The sequence below is a fragment of the Podarcis liolepis genome (genome assembly GCF_965112155.1).
Source record: "Podarcis liolepis genome assembly, chromosome: 1".
NCBI classification, from domain to species: domain Eukaryota; kingdom Metazoa; phylum Chordata; class Lepidosauria; order Squamata; family Lacertidae; genus Podarcis; species Podarcis liolepis.
The window spans coordinates 125,188,459-125,210,703 of NC_139554.1; the positions used below are offsets into that span (position 1 = coordinate 125,188,459).

The 22,245-nt window shown below is 40.6% G+C and overlaps 1 protein-coding gene across 2 annotated transcripts in view; it reads left to right on the forward strand.

Annotated features, from left to right (window-relative positions):
- Positions 1-22,245, forward strand: part of SATB2 (SATB homeobox 2) — a 126,381-nt gene that overhangs the window by 19,053 nt on the left and 85,083 nt on the right. For both annotated transcript variants that reach the window (XM_083468521.1, XM_083468522.1), the window contains exon 3: positions 12,833-13,009. In XM_083468521.1, coding sequence (XP_083324647.1) covers positions 12,833-13,009 — 177 coding nt within the window. The remainder of the gene's footprint in view (positions 1-12,832; positions 13,010-22,245) is intronic.

Consider the following 22,245-nt stretch of genomic DNA (forward strand, 5'->3'; position numbering starts at 1 on the left):
AGGCAATGTGCTGAACCAAAGGACACCACTCTTTGATGCCAGCCAACCAGCGGATCATGTAGAGCTAGCCAGCTCATTCCCAAAATAATGGGAGCGCCTCCCAGGGTGGCCACATTAAACGCTATCAGTTCTGTGTGCCTTGCCACCCTCATTATCATTGGGACAGTCTGCAAGCGGACTCCTCCTCCCAACAACTCCCTGCCATCAATCGTGGTCACCTGCAGGGGGTTGCTTAAAGGGATGGTCTGTATCTGGTGTTCAGCAGCAAACTCCTTGCTCATAAAATTGCAGGAGCTGCCTGAGTCCAATAGCGCCTTTATTTTTAGGGGGTGCCCATTCTGCAGCTCTAGCGACACTTCAATCACTAGAGCAGGTCGAGGAGCTTCTGGCACGGGCACTTTCACTGCTCTTTGGCCTGGCTGCAGTGCCCCAATTGTGGCAACCAGGCGTTGGCTTTTACCTGCTCCGCTCCCCCTTCTTCTCCCCCCTCAACAGCTCCCACCATCCCTTGCCATTCCTTCCTCTGGGGGCAGACTCTGGCAAAGTGGCCTGGCTGTTGGCAGAGATAGCATTTCCGGGGGCCCTTTCCCTCCTTCTTAGCTCCCTCGCTGGTTTTTGAAAATGCGCGCGCGCGCGCTGTTCCGATTTCCATCGGCTCTGCCGGCGGGAAAGCTGGCTCAGGAATGTCTGGAATGCGGAACTCCTTCCAACGTTCCCCTCTCCCTTCCCGCCTCTCCAAGGCTCTTGCCTCCTGCCGCGCTCCTATGGTCAGCGCAGATTTGGTCAGCTGATCCATAGACTCCGCCCTGGGGCTCCGTGCCAGCTCGTCTTTCACCCCCGAAGAAAGACCTTCTTCAAATAGCATTTGAACGGGTGCCGCCGATAAATCCCAACTCAGTCTGTGAATCAGCATGGTAAACTCAGTCCAATATTCACGGACAGATCGACTTCCCTGCTTACAAGCCATTAGCTGTCTGCGCACCACCCCTTCCTCAATATCGCTGGAAAACATGATATCCATTGCACGAAAGAACTTCATTGTGTCCTTTAGTATGTCATTGTGCGTTGCCATTAGGGGTCGAACCCAGTCTCTAGCCCCTTTCTCAAGATGCCCAATTACAAAAGCAACTCGCGATTCCTCATCAGGGAACTCATCGAACTGCACATTAAGGGCATATTGCATCTCTGTCCTAAAAGCATGGTAGTCCTTGGGGTCCCCCCCAAATTTCTGCACCAATCCTGGTACCTTTCTGGGGAATTGCGTGGCTCTCCCCTTCTTGTCTGCATCCTGAGCCCTTCTCTCCTCCAACCTCGCCGTCTGCAGGGCCAGTTGAACCTCCAACGCTCGGTATCTATCTTCCAAGCTTGGACCAGCTCCAGCCCCTGCTCCTCCGGTTCCGGTTGGTTCGCTCATGATGCCTTCTCTTGCACAGGCAGCGTACAAAGTCTGTCGGACTGCTGTGAGGGTTTGATTAGCTGCTTGTGCGTGAAAACGTGCTCCCTCAGAGTTTGTGCGACCCCACAAACCTCCGTGTGTGACGGAGCTCCTCAGACATGTCTGCTCTAGTCACTAGTAGAGTCCGACAGTGGCTGTCTGCGGAAGCGTTTCCAGCAAAGAAGTTCCTTAACGGAAACGCGTCTCCTGGACTCACGGCGTGACAGTTTCCTGCGAGGTGTGGGTCTCCCTATGGGAGACTCCGATACCTCCCCACTGTTCTCGCTGGAAGCCTCCCTGAGCCCTCCCTCCTGCTCGCATTCCCTCAGAGACCCACTCCTCCCCCTGCTGGTCCCTGCTTCAGCAGTTGAGTCTCTTTCATCCTGCCTGAGTCCCTCCACCACCTGATGCTCTGATGGCAGTTCCCTGACACCAATGATGTGGGTTTTCTGGGAATTTTTGGATAGAGAAAAATCCCAGAAAACCTTTCTTTTCAAATTAATATAATTAATGTAATTTGCACCATAAGTTTTTTAGTTTGCATCAGAATTTTTTCTGATGCCCTAGAGCATGAACTAATTTAGCATGTTTATTTTACTTGTATTCAGTAAACAAAGCTAAAAACTTTGAAATGGCCAAGCTTGCCTATGCTTTATTTGAAGTTGGCACCCATTGATTGTTACTAATGAATTTATAAAACAGAATAAAGCACTGGATAGTTGCCATATGTCCTCTTTTTCCTGGACACCTCCTCTTTTTCAGGATTAAAATTTCTGTCAGGGAGGATTTTTAAAATTTGGCAGAATGTCCAGGTTTTTTTATTTGTTTTTATTTGTTTTTTGTTTACAACAACCCAATAATTTTTTAAAATAGAAACAATTTTAAAAGCCCCATGTGTCATGCTCCCACCCCTTGTTTTTCATGAATGGAATGGGAGCACTCTGCAGCATGTCTGCACCCTTCTTCCTAGGGCCAATGGGGAACAGCGGCTGTAGGCCAGTGTTGTGGTCACATGGGCGTTTGTAATTATGGCACCCACAGCTCTACTCTGGCAGGCTCGTTAAAGTTAAGAACATTGCTACTAACAATATAGCACAGTTCCTATAGCCTACATATAGTAGGGGTATTTAAAATGAGAGTCATCATAGCAATCCATTGTTAAACGTAGAAGTCTGTAAATATGTTCTCTTTCTTCAAAGTATAGCAACTCTAGCACTGGAAAATCTTCCACTCCACATTTCTGTCTATAGCCTAATGATCAAGCTCTGCAGCCATCAAGTTATGACTGTACCAACATGCTCCAAATCATGCTTTATTGTTGCATTTAAAATGGCCCACAGTGCTCTAAATTAAGAGTGCTTCCCTTCATCACTTCACTTACATTTCCTTCTCATGAGCTATATGCCTTCATTGGGTTCTATTTTACTGCTGGGTGCTCTGCCATCATTGGTCAAATGCAATCAAGTATTTAAAGCAGGAGTGTTTTTAGAAGTCCTTAATTGTTTTTAAATATGTTTTTATTTTATTTTTACTTGTACTGTTTTACCACCATGTTTTGCCATTGTGTGCTCTTTTGGGAAGAAAGACAGGATAGAAGTTTAATAAAAATAAAATAAAATACCCTTAGTTTTGGAGCCTGAACAATCCCCCTCAGTTAAATTTTCTGCCTCCCATCCCAATTTTGGTGGCAGTGAGAAAAAGTTATTTTTAAAAGTAGACATAGTGGTAGGGTGTGCTAATCTCAGGGCCCTAATACAGTTGTAAATCTCTCCCTCCCTCAGATTGATTGAGTAAATTGCCCCCTCAGCTGATTTGCACAGGATTGTGTCCCTGTGTGTATGTTTACCTGTGTGTGTGTTTGTGTGTGACCATTCCCACCCCTTGCATGTGGCACCCAGAGGGTTGGTCAAAAACTGATGTTGTTCTTAGACTAAAAAGGTTAGCCACCCCTGATTGAAATCACCATTTAAAAATAATTATTATAAAGGATATGAGTTGCAAAACCAAATAAAGTTGATTGTTTTGGAACAACAATGAAATCAAATTTCTGTATTTTTGTAATCAACCATTATTTACATTTTTTGTAGCAAATAGATCTTGGTTTTTATTAGAATGGTAGGAGATACTTAAACAGCTGCAATTTTATTTCAACTGAAATTCAGCTAACAAAGCACACAACATCCATAAAAGGCTTCAGTTTTTAAATGTGATGGTGTCTTAAGGCATAGAGCAGAGGGTGCCTGCTCCTAAACAAAGTGTGTATACATGTATACATACCCAGATTCATGCGGATATGGAAAGCAAGGGGCCCATAATCTTGCCTTTGTTGAGGTCATATTATGTTAAAAATAAATAATTAGGCACCAATGATATGAGAGCATTGTGACCTTATGGATTATTTACACAAGATAAAATACCATCAAACTACAGTGCATCATGAGCAACATTCTTGGACTTGGGTTAGCAGGCCCCCATAGAAGACAAGGATGAAAAGAATGTGTGGGGGGTGTTGTGTGTGAATTGTGGGACCTGGGTTGGTGAAGTGGGGAATTTCCATTTCAGTTGCTTTGGAAGGAGGAGCAGGGATGCTGGCTCTCCCTCTGACCTTCCTGCGGAGTTGAGAGGGCTTTGATCAGCGGAGTGGGGAGGCTGTTGCAGTCCTGTTGCCTGGAACCAGGTGTCACCTTTGCAGATGGGAGCAGACCCACCCACCCTGGTGGAGTGCGCACTTGAAAACTCAACATTCCCACAAGGCAAGAGAGCCTGCGAACGTGTCATACCTTGTCTTTAAAAGCTTGGCAGGAGGGATGGGGAAACTTGGTGGGTCATCTTTTTCATTTCCCTGCAGTTTTGAACTTTCTGCCTTGCTCCTGAGTGCACTGTGTCTGCTGCTGAGCTTGTGCCATCACTTGCCTGAATAAAGATCTATTTGTTTTGCTCTTTCAGGTAAAACACCTGTGTCTGGATTTGTTGGGTGGGAGCCAGGACATAGTATTTGCCTGGGCAGTTTGGTAGTTCAGTCTCCCAGATTGTCCACTTGTTGGACTACAGCTCCTTTGGCCATGCTGGCTGGAGATGATGGGAATTTTAGTCCAACAATACCTGGAGTGCCAAAGGTTTTTCCAACCTTACAATATAATATATTGTATAGTAGAAAAATCCACTAATAATAATAATTCACTAAACTTGCTTTTAAAAATCAACAGGGTTTTCTAGTCTCTTAAATGTGAATACAGTAGTTTCTTCACTTTTCTTCCTTTTGGAAAAAGCTTTTACTGTAAACTTACATATGATGACATCCTAATATTTCAGTACAAGGTCTATTTGTAGTTGCACTTTTAAGACATTGTAACGTGACCATTAAAATTAATTGTGGGTGGAATCTGGCATAGAAATTGGCATTTAAAAATTATAGCTGTGCAGGGAATTCTCTTTAATTCTCTCACCCTGAACCATTTTTTAAAATGCCATGGGCATCAAAAGCACTAGTATGTATTAAATAGGTGGTTTTATAAAAACATCTAAGGTACTAGTTCTAAAATGGCGTCACTCTTTTGAAGTGAAATATTAGTATATTTTCCATTAGTTCATGTTATTATATATAGTAGTGTGGGATATTTGTAAAACAACAAATGAAATGGCTAAGTTGTATTAAGAAATAACTAAGTTATGTTATGTTTTGTTTTTTAATATGCATTTTTTTCAGAGCCATAGCCTGCCTTTAACATAAATGGAAAAGTTGGGTTTGACAGGGTTTCCCCCCCCCCCCTCCTGGTAAGGAATTACATCTTCAGAGGAAAATAAAGATAGTAGCAATATGTATGCTATCTTTTCTTTAAAATGATGTATTTTATCCAAAGTTGTCGCTCAGCTGATTGTAAGGCTTCTGTTAGCAGATTGGGGTGGCATGCAATTTTTAGCAATTTCCTCTGCCCCCAGATTCTGTTTTAGAGCATCTTGCAACCCTCTGGAGTTGGTGAGGGAAGTAGGGAGGTCTGCAGGTGGGAGACGTATTGCTGAATATTGCTTCCATCTCTGTTCCACTGATGGAAGTCATACTATCAACTGAGTGGAAACATTGGATATACTGTACAGTATTTTCCTCTCTCTCTCTCTCTCTCTCTCTCTCTCTCTCTCTGTGTGTGTGTGTGTGTGTGTGTGTGAGAGAGAGAGAGAGAGAGAGAGAGAGAGAGAGAGAATGGGTGAGGGGAAGGAAGAGAGTGAGCTAGTACTGTAACAAGATTTGTTGCACTAGTCATGTGGAAAAAATCATGAGTGTGTGTTTTCTCAGATACTGAAGTATGTGTTGGACAGTACAGTATCTGAAAGAGCAGCAACTTTTCAGTTTGTGAACCATTTGTCTATGAGCTTGCTTTTTTAAAAGAGCTATGGCTTGTCTGTGAGGCTGATTAGCTTGAATCAGCTGAACATTGCTGTTGCTTTTGATCAGGGATGAAATAATTAGGAAAACTGAGACTATCATTTACAGTGTTGTCATTTTCTTACTATGCAGTGCTATGCATGGCTGTCTACTTGTGGTGGACAATGCAACTGTGACCATGAGGCAATATCTCTTCTCCATTTGGCTCTTAGAGGTTCTTTGCTTTTATCTTGGTGGTAGAAAATACATGAATGTTAATAACAATAGAAGATAAGAGTTAATCATTTTACACTGATTTTTTTCTTTATCCTAGGAAATAGTGTTTTTTTACTAACAAGTGCCATCATATTGTGTTACCTTTTTTTGTCCATTTTGCTTTGGTACTTACTGAGTTGTTTTGTGTTTTTCTTTACTTTTACAGTACAGAAAAAAAACCAAAGGGAAAAAAAGCAAATCCCATTGGATAAATGAGCTTTACTCCCAGGTTAATAGGACGGCAATATCCGGCTACTGGACAAAATGAATTATTATTTGCATTGGATTTTGGCTGCTTCTCATAACTACGCATACACTAAAGATACTAGAAAGAAAAATATTCCCCCCATTTCAGTTACCTTAAAGTTATAATTGTAGACTCACTTATTTGGGAATAAGTCCCACTAAATGAATTGTGGCTTAATTCTGAGTAAACATGTACAGAATTGCACTGAAAGTGTATTTTTTTTAAAAAAAGAGTAAAACCTGAATGTAGCCAACTACATTAATGTCTGTATTTCTCATCTCTTCCACCTAAAGCCAAGGCCTCTTCTGTCAAACCCATTGGACTCTGTGGATACAACACCTAGACACATAGGATTACATTGCTCAGTCATTTCTCCATCTTCACCTCTGGCCTATATGTATCCAGTGAGAATGACAGGCTCTAAGGGTGTATTGAGAAGTTTCTATATGCCCTCTATTGCCCCCTCCAGCCCTCTTATCTACTTAGTGCAGGTTATTCAGTTCTTTTACCCTCTCTGATTCTGGTTTAGACACCAGATGACTATATTTCCCCCCCAGAAAACAGGAATATCAGCATTTCCTGAGATGCGGAGCCTGTTGTATCCCCTTTATTCCTATGCTCTCCCAATCTACCTTTGGCTTGTGCTTATCTTTTTGTGTTAGCTTTTATAGACAGAAGTCTATAGCATTTGTTTCAACTTGAAACTTGTTCAAATAATATGACAACCATATTAATTTGCCAATTGATAAATAATTTGTTCTTATTACAGATTGTTGACCCAAATAATTTTGTAATATATGGTTGTTGTGTAGTGCAGTCCTATCCATGACTACTCAGAAGTATGCTGTGTTGAGTTCAGTGGGACTAATGTGGGACGGTACCCCTAATGTCATGTGTCAAATTGGACCAGCATTGCAGTGGACTGCCAGTACAATCTCTGGCTGTTTATTTCTAGAGCAAAGGGTAGCTGTGATTTAATGGAAAACACATGATTTTGACCTTCAGAATTCCTATGAGAAAAATGATAAGGAATGATAACTTAATAGATCACAGGAGTGGGTGCCTGGTCCCTTCATGGGGAATTTTGTGGGTGCTCGGGCACTCAGAGTTTCAGGGAGTTGGCACCTATGATAGATCAGGAAAGCTTTTGGGCAATCATTTAAGGAAGCCACACTGGTGATGGTGGTGTTAGTTGAGGCACGTTCAGGTTCTCCTCCTATTCCAAACAGAGACCCTGTTACAAATTCTTGTTGTGAACATCTCTTCTCTTTAGGCAAACTTTTCCACTTCTTTATTTGTCTTAAATTACATTGGTATTAAACATAATTTTAGAATTGGGTACAAGTGTGTGTGTGTGTGTGTGTGTGTACACACACACACACATTCCAAATCTTTTAAAAATCAAAACAAACACCCTCCTCTTTTGCATTTGTTTTTGTTTGGACTGGATTGTCTAAGCTGTATGTCTTCCTAGATCTTTTCTGCCAGACTTCTCAAAGTACTTTTTGGGGGTCTTAACTTATCTTCCTTGTGGTTCCTGTCAGTGCAACATTAATAATCACTGCTGTAGGTGAGTGTGTAGAAACTATTATGCACAATTGCATGTGGAGATCTGTGGTTTGTGTCAGTAATGAAAGACTAAGAGTAGAAGAGGAACCAGTCAGGACCTCTTCAACCTTCTCCTGAAACCATACACTTGGGATTAGCATTCAAACTAGGTAGCAGCCCTTCCTGAGGTCTATTTCTCCCAACCTGATTTGAGAAGGCAAAGCAGTAGGGTAGCAGTCACCCCCAGATCAGTGAAAGACCCCTGCCAGACATTCAACCAACCCAGATCCTGCCTCAGGATCCTACCATTTCCTCCTCCATCCCTGAAGGACTGTGCCTCCTCCCTGCTAGGAGCCACAGAAAACAATGGACCTAAGTGTAACTTCTATAGTTACAAGCTTTTCTCTTGTGGTTCTGATAAATGTCCATACATTTAAATGTAAATGTGCAGAACTATAAAGGTAAAGTTAAAGGGAGCCCTGACCGTTAAGTCCAGTTGCGGACGACTCTGGGGTTGTGGTGCGCATCTCGCTTTACTGGCCGAGGGAGCCGGCATTTGTCCGCAGACAGTTTTTCTGGGTCATGTGGCCAGCATGACTAAGCCGCTTCTGGTGAAACCACAGCAGCGCACAGAAATGCCGTTTACCTTTCCGCCGGAGCGGTACCTATTTATCTACTTGCACTTTGATGCGCTTTCGAACTGCTAGGTTGGCAGGAGGTACAGAACTATAGGGTTCAACATAATAACAGCAAAATTTTCTGTTACAAAAATGTGAAATGGGCATCAGCTCCTGGGGATGGAGCCCTTTTGGCCCCCTGAATATTTTTGGTGTGGGGGCCACCCCCATGTCCAAAAAGTGTGGAGGTGAAATGTGGAGCCAGCCAAGCACAGTGTGGCTCTAGTGGCTGGCTCCTCCTCCTCCTCCTGAAGAGGAGAAGGAGAGTGGAAGTGGCCTTCTACTGGTAGTGCCAGGAGGAGGTGGAGGCGACGCCGCCGGCCATTGAAGCCATGTGGCTCCCCCTCCCCCCGTTCGGCTCCTCCCCAATGTCCTGATGTCAGGTGTGCAACATTAACCCCCTCCCAATGGCCTTCACAAGTTGGTGCCTCTGATGTGAAAAGTTTGCTGGATCTGAAGTACTGTAGAGCTTGGACAATCCAGTTCATTTGAGTGGCCATTAGAGTACTGCTGTATTAGGAAGCTGGGACAGGCTTTGTACTGAGAACCAATTCTTTTTATCTAGTTTCTAGACACTTTCCCAAATGTAATTGGGTACAAGGTAACATCCTGATGATGAGTCTGAGCAAATGTAGTCAGTGCTCATTTCATGTTTGGAATTCCATTTTTATTGTCTGCATATTCTGAATATAATGTTAAACTGTGATTAAATAGCAATGGAAATGGAAGCTTTTGATCTTCTCACAACTGCACCAGAGGAGAGGGGTTAGATAGTACATGAGCCCAAGACTCATACTGCAGTAACCAGTAATTTTCACTTTTTGTGCAAAGGGGATGTAGACTAGAACATAGTAAATATGTAACAAACTATATTTAATCAGGTACAGTAAAGTTTTGAGACACAAAAAGAAAAAGCAAGTGGAATTTAAAGTTTGTTCAGAAGCAAGTTTCACTGAGCTTAGTGAGATGTATTCTAAGTAAATCTGCAAAGCTTAATCGTTTGTTTTTTTTTGTATGCATGATGAATGTCAATGTTCAGGCACTATGTTGATGACATTCTACTGATACTATGTTTCTTCTAATCTGCTTTGTTGAATTAATTATAAAGGGAAAGGGTTGATACTAGTAACACTTGGAGAGCACAACTACATAGAATTACTCAATAAGATCATGCCAATGTTAAGCATATTTAAGTTCTGTTGATTTTAGTGGGAGAGCTAGAGATATGCTTAACTTTCTCTCCTGTTGTCCTCTGTTAAAAGCTAACTTTGGCTGGATTACATCCTCATATGTATAATTTGGCCTTTTTTATAATAGGAAAAGGGACCACAGAGCCTAGGGCTTGCCGATCAGAAGGTCGGCGGTTCGAATCCTCACAACGGGGTGAGCTCCCATTGCTCGGTCAGTGCTCCTGCCAACCTAGCAGTTCGAAAGCACGTCAAAGTGCAAGTAGATAAATAGGTACCGCTTCAGCGGGAAAGTAATTGGCGTTTCTGTGCACTGCTCTGGTTCGCCAGAAGCGGCTTAGTCATGCAGACCACATGACCCCGAAGCTGTACGCCGGCTCCCTTGGCCAGTAACGCGAGATGAGTGCCGCGACCCCAGAGTCGTCCGCGACTGAACCTAATGGTCAGGGGTCCCTTTACCTTTACTATAATAGGAAAATATTTGTTTTCTAGATAAATTACTTTTCCTTCCCCTGTTTTTTAAAATTTTTTCCTGGATGTGGGAGGGCTAACAAAAAATATTTACTACATCATCATATGATCCCAATTTTTAATAATTTTGATGGGCTTCACTTGCTGTAATACTGCACTATTAGAATGAACCAAGCTTTTGTATGGGAGTAAGTGACACTTGTTAGAGTGCGAAACGTATTTATTTTGAAATAGATTTTAATCTGGCAAGAAATAATTATGTTGTTGCCTACTTTCGTCTGCTGATTTTCATACTGAATTAGGACAGCAGGCAACCTCTCATGCCATAGGGCTAAAGGTGGGAGTACAAATATGATATATTGCAATGACTGAACAAAGGAGCGTTGCCTAATTAATTGCTCTTCTTGTGAAGTTCTCGAATCAGCATTGTGAGCATCTCCATTCCAAATGAAGGTAGCATCTCATGGATCAATATTTTTCACTGGCCATTTTACTAGCATGAAGCTACAGTATATCTTCATGCAACGGAAGTAAGGGAACCATTGACCAAGCTTTATAATGCATGGCAGGAAATTTCTTGTTTAGAAACTGACCAGTGTTTGTGATAAACCACCGCAAGCTCAGATGGGGGGAAAGTGGAATGAAACACTGACCCAGTCTTTTCCAGATCTGTGGGAGGATGAGAAGAGCGGGGAAAGTGTGTAAGCCTGAGGCTTTACTTCATTTTGTTCCAGCACATGTAAGTTGTGCTGCCATTGTGTTATGTGTTCAGCCCATTCTCTGTTTACCTCCTTTTTTCTGCCTATCCCCCCTTCATTTGCTCTGTTATCCAACTCTCTTTACATGCTAGAGTGCTTTCTTTCTTTCCCCATCCCTTTTTTCAGTACACCTTTTCTAGTCATCTTGTTCTGTGTGTTCTCCACTATTTCTGCTTCTTCTCTCTAAGTTTGGTGGCAGCACTACACAAGACTTGCTCTCTCAGGTGTACCTCAGTGCCTGAGATACATGTGGGTTGTGCAGCATAGTTGACTGCAACAAACTGGAAAAAACTGGTGGCAACTTCAGGAGGAGCCATTGAATCCAGTGAGAGGAGGAGCAATGCAAATATAGTGATGCAGACATTCTTATATTTCCAGGTTTTTATGGGCTTGGGAGAGCTTATATATTTCTAGAAAGAGGTGGGAAAGAACAGCAAACCATGGGTAGTTGGAATTCCTTAGAAGGCAGCAAATGTCAAAGAGGAGACTGCAGTTGGCCGTGCACCTTATGCTGTGCAGGCCTGTGCTCAAGGCTGGGAGATCGCTTAACAAAATAACCTCTGGTGGGTCCCTTCTGATCCTGGCGAGCTCCTGGCTGTGTAGTTACTTGGTGACAGCAAGAATAGACAACCATTTAAATTCCCTACAAGTGCTTTATTGGGGTTAATGTGGGAAATTTTAAAATATCTGTTTGCTGTAGCTGCTGCCAGACACAGATGCCCTGGGGTGACACAAGTTCTGACTGGCCCTGGGTACCAGTTGCTAATTCCTCTGTTAAGGCATTGGAAAGCCTGAGCTCATGTCCTGTTTCAGGAATATATTTTGTGGGTATTTTTAGCTAATTCAGTTTTAATTCCCTATATGTAAAATAGGAAAATTAGTGGTGTATATAATTGGATTGTTCTGAAGATGAGTTTTTCAGGATTGAAAAGCACTTTTACACAATTAAAAACTATAGACATGATGAATAATATACTTGATTTATGGTAAACTGGACCTAGGAAGTTAGTGGTTAGAGCAAAGTGATAATGATTACAGTATAATGTGCTTGATGATTTATTTGAAACAACTCAATGACATAATCTCCTTCTGAAGACCTTTTCATAATCTATTTATTAATCTTTAATAAATGTTGAAGGATTTTTGTGTGTGCTTTGTTAGCAAAGAGAGAAAAAGAACTATTTCATGTGGTTCACAGTTATTCTGTGGTGGTGACTCCTATAAGCTTGGCCTTGTGTACTTGAAAAACCACCTGGTTCCCTATAAGCCTACTTGACTGTTCAGACCCTCTTGGAAGGTGCTCCTCAGAGTGTCTCTGTCTTTTTGAAGGTGGCAATGTAGTCTTCTCAGTTGTTGTACCTTTGTATCTTTGGAGCTTCCCGCCCCTATTGGTTTGTCAAGTGCCCATCCTAGCTGCTTCTAACCAACACTTTAAAACATTTCTATTCTTTCTAGATTTTAATGAAATTTGATCTTACGGCTGTTTGAACTGATTTCTTGTTTATTGTTCTGCTTTTGTATAATTTTAATAGATATGTATAAAAATGTTTTTAGCTGCCTTGGGAGTCCTTGACTGAGAGGTGGGATAAGACTATTTCAATTTGGTGATGAACACTAGCTTAGATTGCTTTTTTAAATGGTTAGACAAATCCATAGATATTAGGTCTGCTAGCTAAGTGGAAATTCCACTGTTAAGAGGCAGTGCACTTCTGAAACCTCGGTGCTTCTGGGTGTACAGCAAGGGAGGGCTGTTCCTTTAGGACTTGCTTGTAGGCCTCCCAAAGGCATCTAGGATCCTGGATTACCCGGAGCTTTGGTATGATCCAATAGCTATGGTTTCTAATTGTGGATTCAACCATCTTTTCCCCTCCAGGTTTGATGATTCCTGTCTTTTGTGTGGTGGAGCAGCTGGACACTTCTCTCGAATATGATAATCGAGAAGAACATGCAGAGTTTGTACTGGTTCGCAAAGATGTGCTTTTTAGTCAGCTGGTGGAGACAGCACTCCTGGCTCTCGGATATTCTCACAGCTCTGCTGCTCAGGCACAAGGTACTGCATAAAAGTATTTGATTGGTCACTAGCATGCAGTAAGTTCTTCCATAGTCTCAGGATGTATTCTAAAGGCAAATAAGGAAGCTAATAGTAAACCTCAAACCTGCTTACATTACATGGAGGAAATCCTATTGAACAAAAGCCACTTTGCTCCTTTTTGCTGCTGTGCCAAGCTCAGCTATGCCAGCATTTGGCTTAGTTTGTCATCCTAACCCAGGTTCATGGTTAAGCTCCCTGCAATCTAACCATGAGCTGTTAACCAACGTTTGTTCTTGGGTACAACATGTGGTTAATTTGGCGAGGGCATCACCATGGGTCCAGGCTAAGCCAAATCTTGGCTTAGCTGGGGGTGGCAGCAAAAAGGACTGGAATGAGTAAAGTCACTGTGAGTGTCTCTTCAGGAGCCCACACATGCACGCTAAGCCAAAGTTTGGCTTTATATGATATGCAGACCAAGCCGTTAGCAGATGTTCCTGATAAATATAAAGACTTTATAACAACAATAATTTCTTCCTCCAATAGAAATTTTATAGCTAATTGTTTCCTAACAATTAGTGAGACAAATTAAGGAAATTTGCTTCAGTTGTCCGGTTAGATTTTGATTATAAAAATGCTAGATTTGAGAGACCTTTCTATGAAGGAAAAAATGATAAAAAAACAAAGCCTAACTTTTAAACTTACAGTCCAGAACTGAATATATTAATTGCTGTAACAGATGAATGTTTTGAACCTTATGTGTTATGCAGCTTGACGTGCCTTTTGTTTTCAGCGTATGGGTTTACCTGGAGAGAAGCTGAACATTCTCTTACAGTTTTAGATGTCTTCTCTCTCTCTCTCTCTCTCTCTCTCTCTCTCTCTCTCTCTGATCTGTCACCCAGTTAAAGAAATCTTGGTTGTTCACATGAGCTTTAGTTGATTACTCATTAAATTTACATAAATTGAATGAGTGAAAACAATGACAAGAAGCATACTTAGTTTTTAGACGATGTATAGATGTATATGTGTATTATAGCCGGCATCCTATTAGAAAAGACATTGCCTTCTATGAGTGAGAAAAGAGAAAATGTTTATTTTAATCTGTAGCTTTAGAAGTACTTTAATATATATTTTAAAAGTCTGCTACCCAATTTATTCACTACCTTTTTTGTAGACCATAGGTACTGTTTATTCAGTTAATCCAAATGATTAATCGTTTAACAGTACAATCCTTTACATGTATATTTAGCAGTAAGTCCCATTTTGTCCAACGGGACTTACTCTACTTTTTAGGATTGCAGCTGAAATGTTGAAGCCCTAACCAGCATCACCCCACCCTAAAAAGAGGAAGTTGCTGAAATTATTTATCTCTGCATTTTAGTAGATTCTTTATAAAGGAGTGGAATGATACGTCTTGAGTCAAGAAATATCATTGGTCTTTGCTTTTTTTGATAAATAATTTGGATGGTTTGCACAGTTATACTAATTTAAGGCTGTGATTCTAAGCATGTTTACTTGCAAATTAATTCCACTTAATTCAGTAGGCATTGCTGCTTAGCAAAGCTGGTTAGACTTGGACTACAAGTGGTTTTTAAATACTTTTGGGACACAAACTAGTATTTTCATTATTTACTTTAAAAATGCCCCTGACAAATTTGGATATATTCTGTAAGAGTTTCAGTTGTCAATAAAATCTAGGTATCCTAGAACATGGACTACTAATAAAACAGAATTTTGAATGCTTTTAAAAAATCAAAGCAGTGTGATAAAGAATATGAATCATCACCAGCTTTATGAGCGAGCTTAAGGGTCTAACTGGAAATAAAGCGTATGTGTAGTAATAGTCTAGCAATGTTGCACTCAGTTACCAAACATAAAAAAGCAAGAAAAGTGTTTTAAAAGAACCACTTCATGCCATTTTAAGGACATTTCTTTTTGAATATAAAGGTCACTATATCCCACTGCTTCTGTCATGCTGAACCAGCTTCCTCTTTGACAGCACTATCCATCTTGGTTAACACAGTTGCTTAACATGTTGTGAGCTAACATGTGGAACATTCTGAATTAAGCAGCCAAGGCATCATTCTTGGCATCTACAAAGGGAAGGAGATCCCAGGAAAGGGTGCTTTATGGAGGCATGCAGTTTCATTCACTGACCCACACACTTGCTGAGCATTTCACTAGGGGAAGTATATGGGAACTCATGTGGAGGAAGAGAGATTGACTCAAATAGGCTACTGCCTGTTTCATCCTTAGGAAACAGTAGCTAGGCTAACAGGTTAAACATTTATTTTCTTGGCTTGCATATTTTGTATCTGTCATGGTCCAGAGATTGCTCTGTGTTAATCCAGATGCTTCTACGCACATTGGAGTAACTTAGAAAAAATACTTGGAGGTAAGGCTAAGTGCTGCATTTTATTCTGGGGCCTAATGTTAGTAGTTGCCACCACATCACACTTTAAAAAACATTTTACTTCTAGCCATCCTCTGTGAAGCATCTATACAGTCAACTGCTGTGAGTTTCTGCAGAATTTGCTTACCATATAAGCTGACTTTCCAATCCACCATCTATCTGCAAATGGACTGTATGCTATTTTTTCCATGGACAAATACCTTTCGAAATTTCAGTACCTTTTTTTGAATGAGGTGTGGAGTTGAGAGAATAGAAACTCTGGTGATATGACTGAGCTGCTGGGTTAAGAAGGGAAGATATTTCAGTTTTGATACTTGGTTTGCGGTCATAGGCAAACTGCTTGTCTCAATCTTTCCCAGAAGGCAGTTTCTGGTTGGCTGGTGCCAAACATCTCTCTGGAAGTTTACAAGCAGAACATGAGGTCAGCAATATTCCCATGATGATTTTCACCAATATCTGGTATTTATGAGTGTATTGGGGAAAGGTTCTCAATAACTGAGTTCATGTTTGTGTCTGTCCTTGGCGTCTCTAGATGGGGGTGGGCAAGACTTTAGTCTGAAATTCTGGAGAGCCCCTGCCAGTCAAGATAGACAGTACTGAATGAGATGGACCAATGGTATGATGCAGTATAAGGCTTTTCCTATATTCCTACATTGCCTCTGAGCTATCACCACTGACAGGAAATGTCTCCATTGACAGTTTAGATGTCTCAATAGACAGAATTTGAATGGTGCAGGGGAGAGGATCCAATAGTTAGGTGGGAAGTTGTGGTGGACTTGGCAGTGTGAGTGAGACTGGCACCTTCACCTCTTGGAGGGGTGTCCTGATTTTTGTTCTACTTGCCTGCAGGTAAAGGATAATATAGCTATTCAGACAGTACTAATGGGAATGTTTAAGGTCAGGTGTCTGATGTTTCTATCTAGGCAGAAATTAAATGTGGATTTAAGTGACTCAGTGAAGAGTTTTTGCTATCCCAAGCAATTGTGTCTATCTCTGTAGGAAAGTCTGCTTCACATATTATGAAATTCCTGGATGGAAGACACATCTGAATAGGAATTATCATTATCTACTTTGATGCAGGCTGTCACATACAAAGGTTATACAGGGTGAATCCTTTAAAAGAGGCCCATGGATACAGAATACACATGTTCCACAGGGCCTCTTTTAAAAGACTCACCCTGTATATGCAAGTAGTACATACAGCTGTTGAGAACGTCTTGCAGGCTACACACTGAATACATAATAAATCCCCTGCTTCTCCCCTGAGAAGAGGGGGCGCAGTGGTTGTCCATGGAGCTGTGTACTCTGGTCCATGAAGCTGGTCCATGCATGTAGAATCAGGCTTTCAAGGACATGGGTGGGTCAGAAGTGAGAGGGCATAAACTGGATACACACTCCAATGTGCATTTGAGTGCAGATGCTCTCTAATCACATTACAGTATTTTCAATGGATAAACATCTCTGCTTGGATGCATATTTAGATATGCATCCCGTTTTAGCCCGTTCCTGATCCAGCTAAAGAGATCAGCACTTGGATGTCCATTTCCAATGCAGATCTCCTTCGTTGGACTGGAGGGAGGTGTGGGGTAAAGAAGGAAGCTGAAAGGGGATTAATGCATCTTCTTTATGCCCTGGCTCACTTTCCCCTGACTGTGTGGGGTTTTTAATGCGTTCACATTTATAAATAGAAAGGCAATATTTTAAAATTAAAATTAAGAAACGGAAGGAAACATTGTATTTTGATATACCAGATTTTTCATCCATTTACCCCATTTTAATAGGGAGGGGGAAGAGAGATAGGCTGTAATGTAATAATATAAGAAGAAAGGAGCAAAATAAACCATGAAATGTTTTCATGGGGCTACATTTATATATTTTATTTCTTAGATTATTTTGTATTTCTTTATGTTATATTCTCCTTCCTCCCAGTGTTAGGGTGAAGGGTTAAACTTCACACCATTTTCCTTTTCATCCTGTTATAGCTGCTTAGAAAAAATGCCCTGAACTGGCATTGGAACCACAGTTTCTTACAATCCAGCCCAGGAATGGGGAGCCTGTGTCCCTCCAGATGTTCTTGGACTACAGCTTCTATATACAGTACCTGATAATTGACCGTGCTGTCTGGGACCATTGGAGTTCGACAACAGCTGGAGAGCCACAGCTACCCCCACCCCGCCCCGATTTTGCGATAGCAAAGAGCTCAGTGTCTTTGGATAATTGTTCATGTACAGTAAAGAGAATCTGAGAGATGGAGAATAAGTCTGGGAAAAAATGTGTGAGTGCTTCAGCATACTGCAGTCATTTTTATTTACACTATGACCGGAGCCTGGATAAAGAAATTGTATCTCAAGTGGCATCTGAAAGACTAATCCATGAAAGCCTATGACATTATAACTTTGTTAGAATTCACTTCATCAGATGCAAATGAAGTCTAGTCTATGAAAGCTCTTGCCATAATAAACTTTGCTCTCTGGAAATTATATCTCAAGTGTTAACCATGTAATGCAAGCAGTTGATAGAGCAGGGATCCCTCCCCCCCAGATCAACAAGGGTACTGTTGTTAAATCCCTTTATTTTTGTTTACACTGTTTTCATTTTAGTATCAAATGAACACTGATTGAAGAGTCACCTTTATTAACATCCTGTCTAGTCAAGTAATGGTTTAAAAACACTCAGTCACTCTTCAGTAGCACATACACCCACTTCTGTTTTCCAGCACAACCAGAGTTGTTGATGGTCAAACAAAGATAGAAAATCATTTCAGGAAAAATCATAGAGCCATTTATAAACAATCTCATAAGTTCCCATTCAGCCTCATGGAATGTTTCAGGTGTCCTTGTATCTATTTTACCGCAAGATTATACTTGACATCTCTGTATTTGTTGGTGCAGAAGAGAAAATTTTAAGTTGTGACTTTTTCTTTATCATAAAATCAGTTTGTAATGTTAAAATAAATTCTTGTTGAAGTATCTTTGATTATTCATGTGCTGTTTACAAGATCTTTGTTATCGCCCCAACCATTGGCCAGCAAAGGAGCAGCTGCTTCAGTGCTTGTGTCCCTCTTCCTTCCCCATTCCCTTTCCCTTTTGGATTTTCTGTTTATTAGACTGTGACCCTGCTGGCAGGAACTATCTTATCTTCTAATATATGTACACTGCTTAGACAATTTTGGGCCTTTTTTATAAATTTAGTAAAAGACAATATTTAAGTTGAATTTATTATTTAATAATTATAAAGTTTTCTCAACTAAGAAAAAATATTTTTTCCTATCCTGCATACACCTGAGTAGTATAAGTAATTCACACTGCAATCCTATTTAGAAGTCAGCTGCATTGACTTCAGTGGGACTTGATCCCAGCCAGATAAGTGTGTATACGATTAGAGACTCACAATAAACTGGCAATTTATGTGTGATTGACTTACATGATTGTAGCTTTGTACGGGTGTTGGAAAAATACATACTGTATTTTTCCATCTATAAGACGCCCCCGTGTATAAGATGCCTCCTATTTTTGGAGGCTCCGATTTAAGAAAATAAGGGGGGAGATAGCCCCCATGTATAAGATGCCCCCAAATTCTAGACATTATTTTTTAGGAAAAAAACATACACAGAAAAATACGGTAAATAAATAAATGGAGAGCTGAGGGAAACAGTTGGAGGGGGCTGTCAAAAATCTTGTGTGACCTTCCCAGAGTTCGGTAAGGAAGGTGGAGGGCTTAAAAAGCTCTTTATGCACTGTGTTTCCCTACCGCAGAGTTTTAAAACTCTCCTCCACCTTGCTTACTGGGCACTGGGAAGGTCGCATAAGCTTCTTGAAGACTGTGGGATGCTCCTGTGAGCCTTCCAGAGGCCTTCTGCAACCTTCCCAGAGCTCAGCAAAAAAAGGGATAGTCATGTGGGGGGTGGTTCCAGGGGTCCTTCTGACTCCAATTTTGCCTTTGCACATGACCCCCCCCCCCAAAATATAACCCCTGTGTAGCTTGCGGGCCTCCTGTATTTGTGTTTGAGCAGCTTAAAGCCGAGCAACTGACAGGCATTTAACCTATGCTTTTCTTTTCCACTTGGCTTCTCTGCTGTAGCAAAGCAGTATATAGTTCACTCACTATATATTTATAACATACTCATCTGTATGTTGGTAGGTTCTTACTATAAACTTAAACACAATTTTTGTGAAGTCTGCCCAACTGACTTCTATGAAATTTATTGACAAGCATGTTTAAAAAAATACTGACCACTACCCACTACCCCTGCAAACTGATGCATTAATTGACATTTGTAATAATGCACCCTGGGTGGTAGGTGTCAAGTGGGTAATCCATTTAAAATTACAATACTAATACTAACAAATTTCTGTTATAATCCATGAAATACCTTGTGTATTTGATCTTAACAATAGGTACTACAGTTTTTTTTTGTTTTTGTTTTTTGGAAATTGAGAGATTTATGATGCTGATCTTGTGCTGAACACCAGATTAGTATATTAAATACATGCATATTTAAAATGCATTTCTCTGACAGATTGCTTAAAAATAGTTGGATGGCTTAGAATTTTAAGATAAACTTAAGGCTTACTACTTTAAAAATCTTTATACAATTGATAGTATGGAAAAAGGTTGGTCTCGCACTGGGGAAAATAATGTCTTAATACTGTTCAGCTACCATATTTTCTGCTCATTATATTTTCATGTTAATTGTACATTATTATTACTCAAATGAGTTCAGAGAAGTTTTAACATAGTATTTTGGCCAGGACCAGCATGTTGCTATATAATTTTAAGCTCTGAAGTTTTGTATGTGTGCTATAATTTTAAGTGATAGTGTGTATTAACTCTGGTATCTGGGCATATCTGTTTTCCAAAGGCTTGCGCATTACTCCTGCACACAATCATAGAAAGCAGTGCACAAGGGCTAACGACAACTACTATTCACTCTATCACAATACTTTTGGTCAGTTATCTCTAACCATTTTTTTTTGGTACGCATGAGGTTGAAAGAGAATGTGTGTGCCATTCATGACTCTTAGCTTTGTCTCCCCCCTCCCTTTGCATATTTTATTTTTGTAATATATTTATTGCATAAGCATGGTTGGCGGAGTTCTCCTTCAGCTCCAGACAAAAATCATTAGTGGACTAAGTAGTAGATACTTCCTACTTACACTCCCAATGGAAACCCATGCTAAATATGTTGTTCATCCCAACAGCCGTTAACAGGGTGTTGTCTTTCCAAGTCTGTAGCTTTTCAGCACCCTGTGTGAATTGTGTGAAATACTTGTGAGAGAAATGGTGAGGGGAAATGTTTATTTTTAACATTATCTGGCAGAGATCAACTTCTGGGCAAAGAGGGCTTGCCAAGTCACAAACTGAGTAATAGAGACAATCTTACATTTTTACTATTACTTAATTTATTTAAGGCTTGAATAAATAAATTATTAATCTATACACTGTTTAGTGCAAGTAAAATTGTTGTTTTAGCAACCAATTCAACCCCTTCCTCGCATGCAAGTTACATACATTTAGTGTTTCATCCTTATAAATAAATAAATAGGTAATTTGACAGTAACGTGTAATCTTGTTACAATAAGAGTGGCATTGAAAAACATTATTTGTGAAGCATTTTGAGATTCTGGTTAAAAAAAGCATGCATCTGGTAAAGTGGACTCTAGTCCACAAAAGTTTATGCCATAATAAAATTTGTTCTACTTTAGAGCTAAAGAGCAAGTTTTCCCTGGGAACGGAGTGGGGCAGGGGGGAAATCACCTGGACTGTCCCTAGAAAGCACGGGTCAAGTGGAAAACCACTCATACCAGCACTTTCTAGGCATGGGATTAATAATAATAATAATAATAATAATAATAATAATAATAATAATAATAATATTTTTTATTTATACCCCGCCCTCCCCAGCCAAGGCCGGGCTCAGGGCGCTAACAAGCAATAAAAAAAAAAAGTTGAATGAATACAACTTAAAAACAAAATTAAAATACAACATTAAAATATTGAACCATTAAAATATTAAAATGTAGCCTCATCGCAGGAGGAGAAAGGAAAAGAAAAAAGAAGTAGAAGTGTGGGTGAGCCCCAACTCTGCAGTCCAAACCCCTTTGCTCCAGGATGGGTATGTGCTGGATTGGGTGGCAATTAGGCTGTGGAAAACCCCTAAATGGGGTGTTCTGGGGGAGAGTCTGAGCCAGTCCAGGGTCCACTGGATGCTCAGTAGGCCCCACTGCCATCACAAGATAGTACTAGGCTTGAAATAGGAGCATGCTCCACCCATGCCTTTTGCCCTGTTCTATATTAGTAACGGGACTATGGATGTGGTGGTTTGGTTGATGGGGCTACAAATGTGATTATTTGGCTCCTGATTTACTGACATGTATCTATAGAACACAGCTTATTAAAACATGCTTTCTGTTTTCAGCTTTGTATTCTTTAGGTGTACACTTATAAGTGTGGTGTGTAAAGTAGACTTGTGATTGTCCTCTCCACCCCTCTCAATCCCCAGAAAACTGAATCATTGTGTGGGTCTAAAGGCCCATGTTCAGCAAAACAAGTAGAGTGGTATCTCGGACGTTTAAAAAATGCAAGTATTTAGCAGAAGACTTTCAAATGGTTCATAAATAGGCAGCTTGATTCACTTTGTTTAATTTCTTAACAAGATGATTATAGAAGGAAAAGTCACTATGCACTTTAAAAGTCATGTGACTTTGTGATGCCATATGATGTCAGTGCACTGCAATGCCTGGCTTTCTAAAATTTGAGGGAGACCACCTCTGTAACTCTCATATGAAGAATGGAGTATTTATTCATGCATTCTAAACAGCAGCATAAAATAGTCCACAAACCT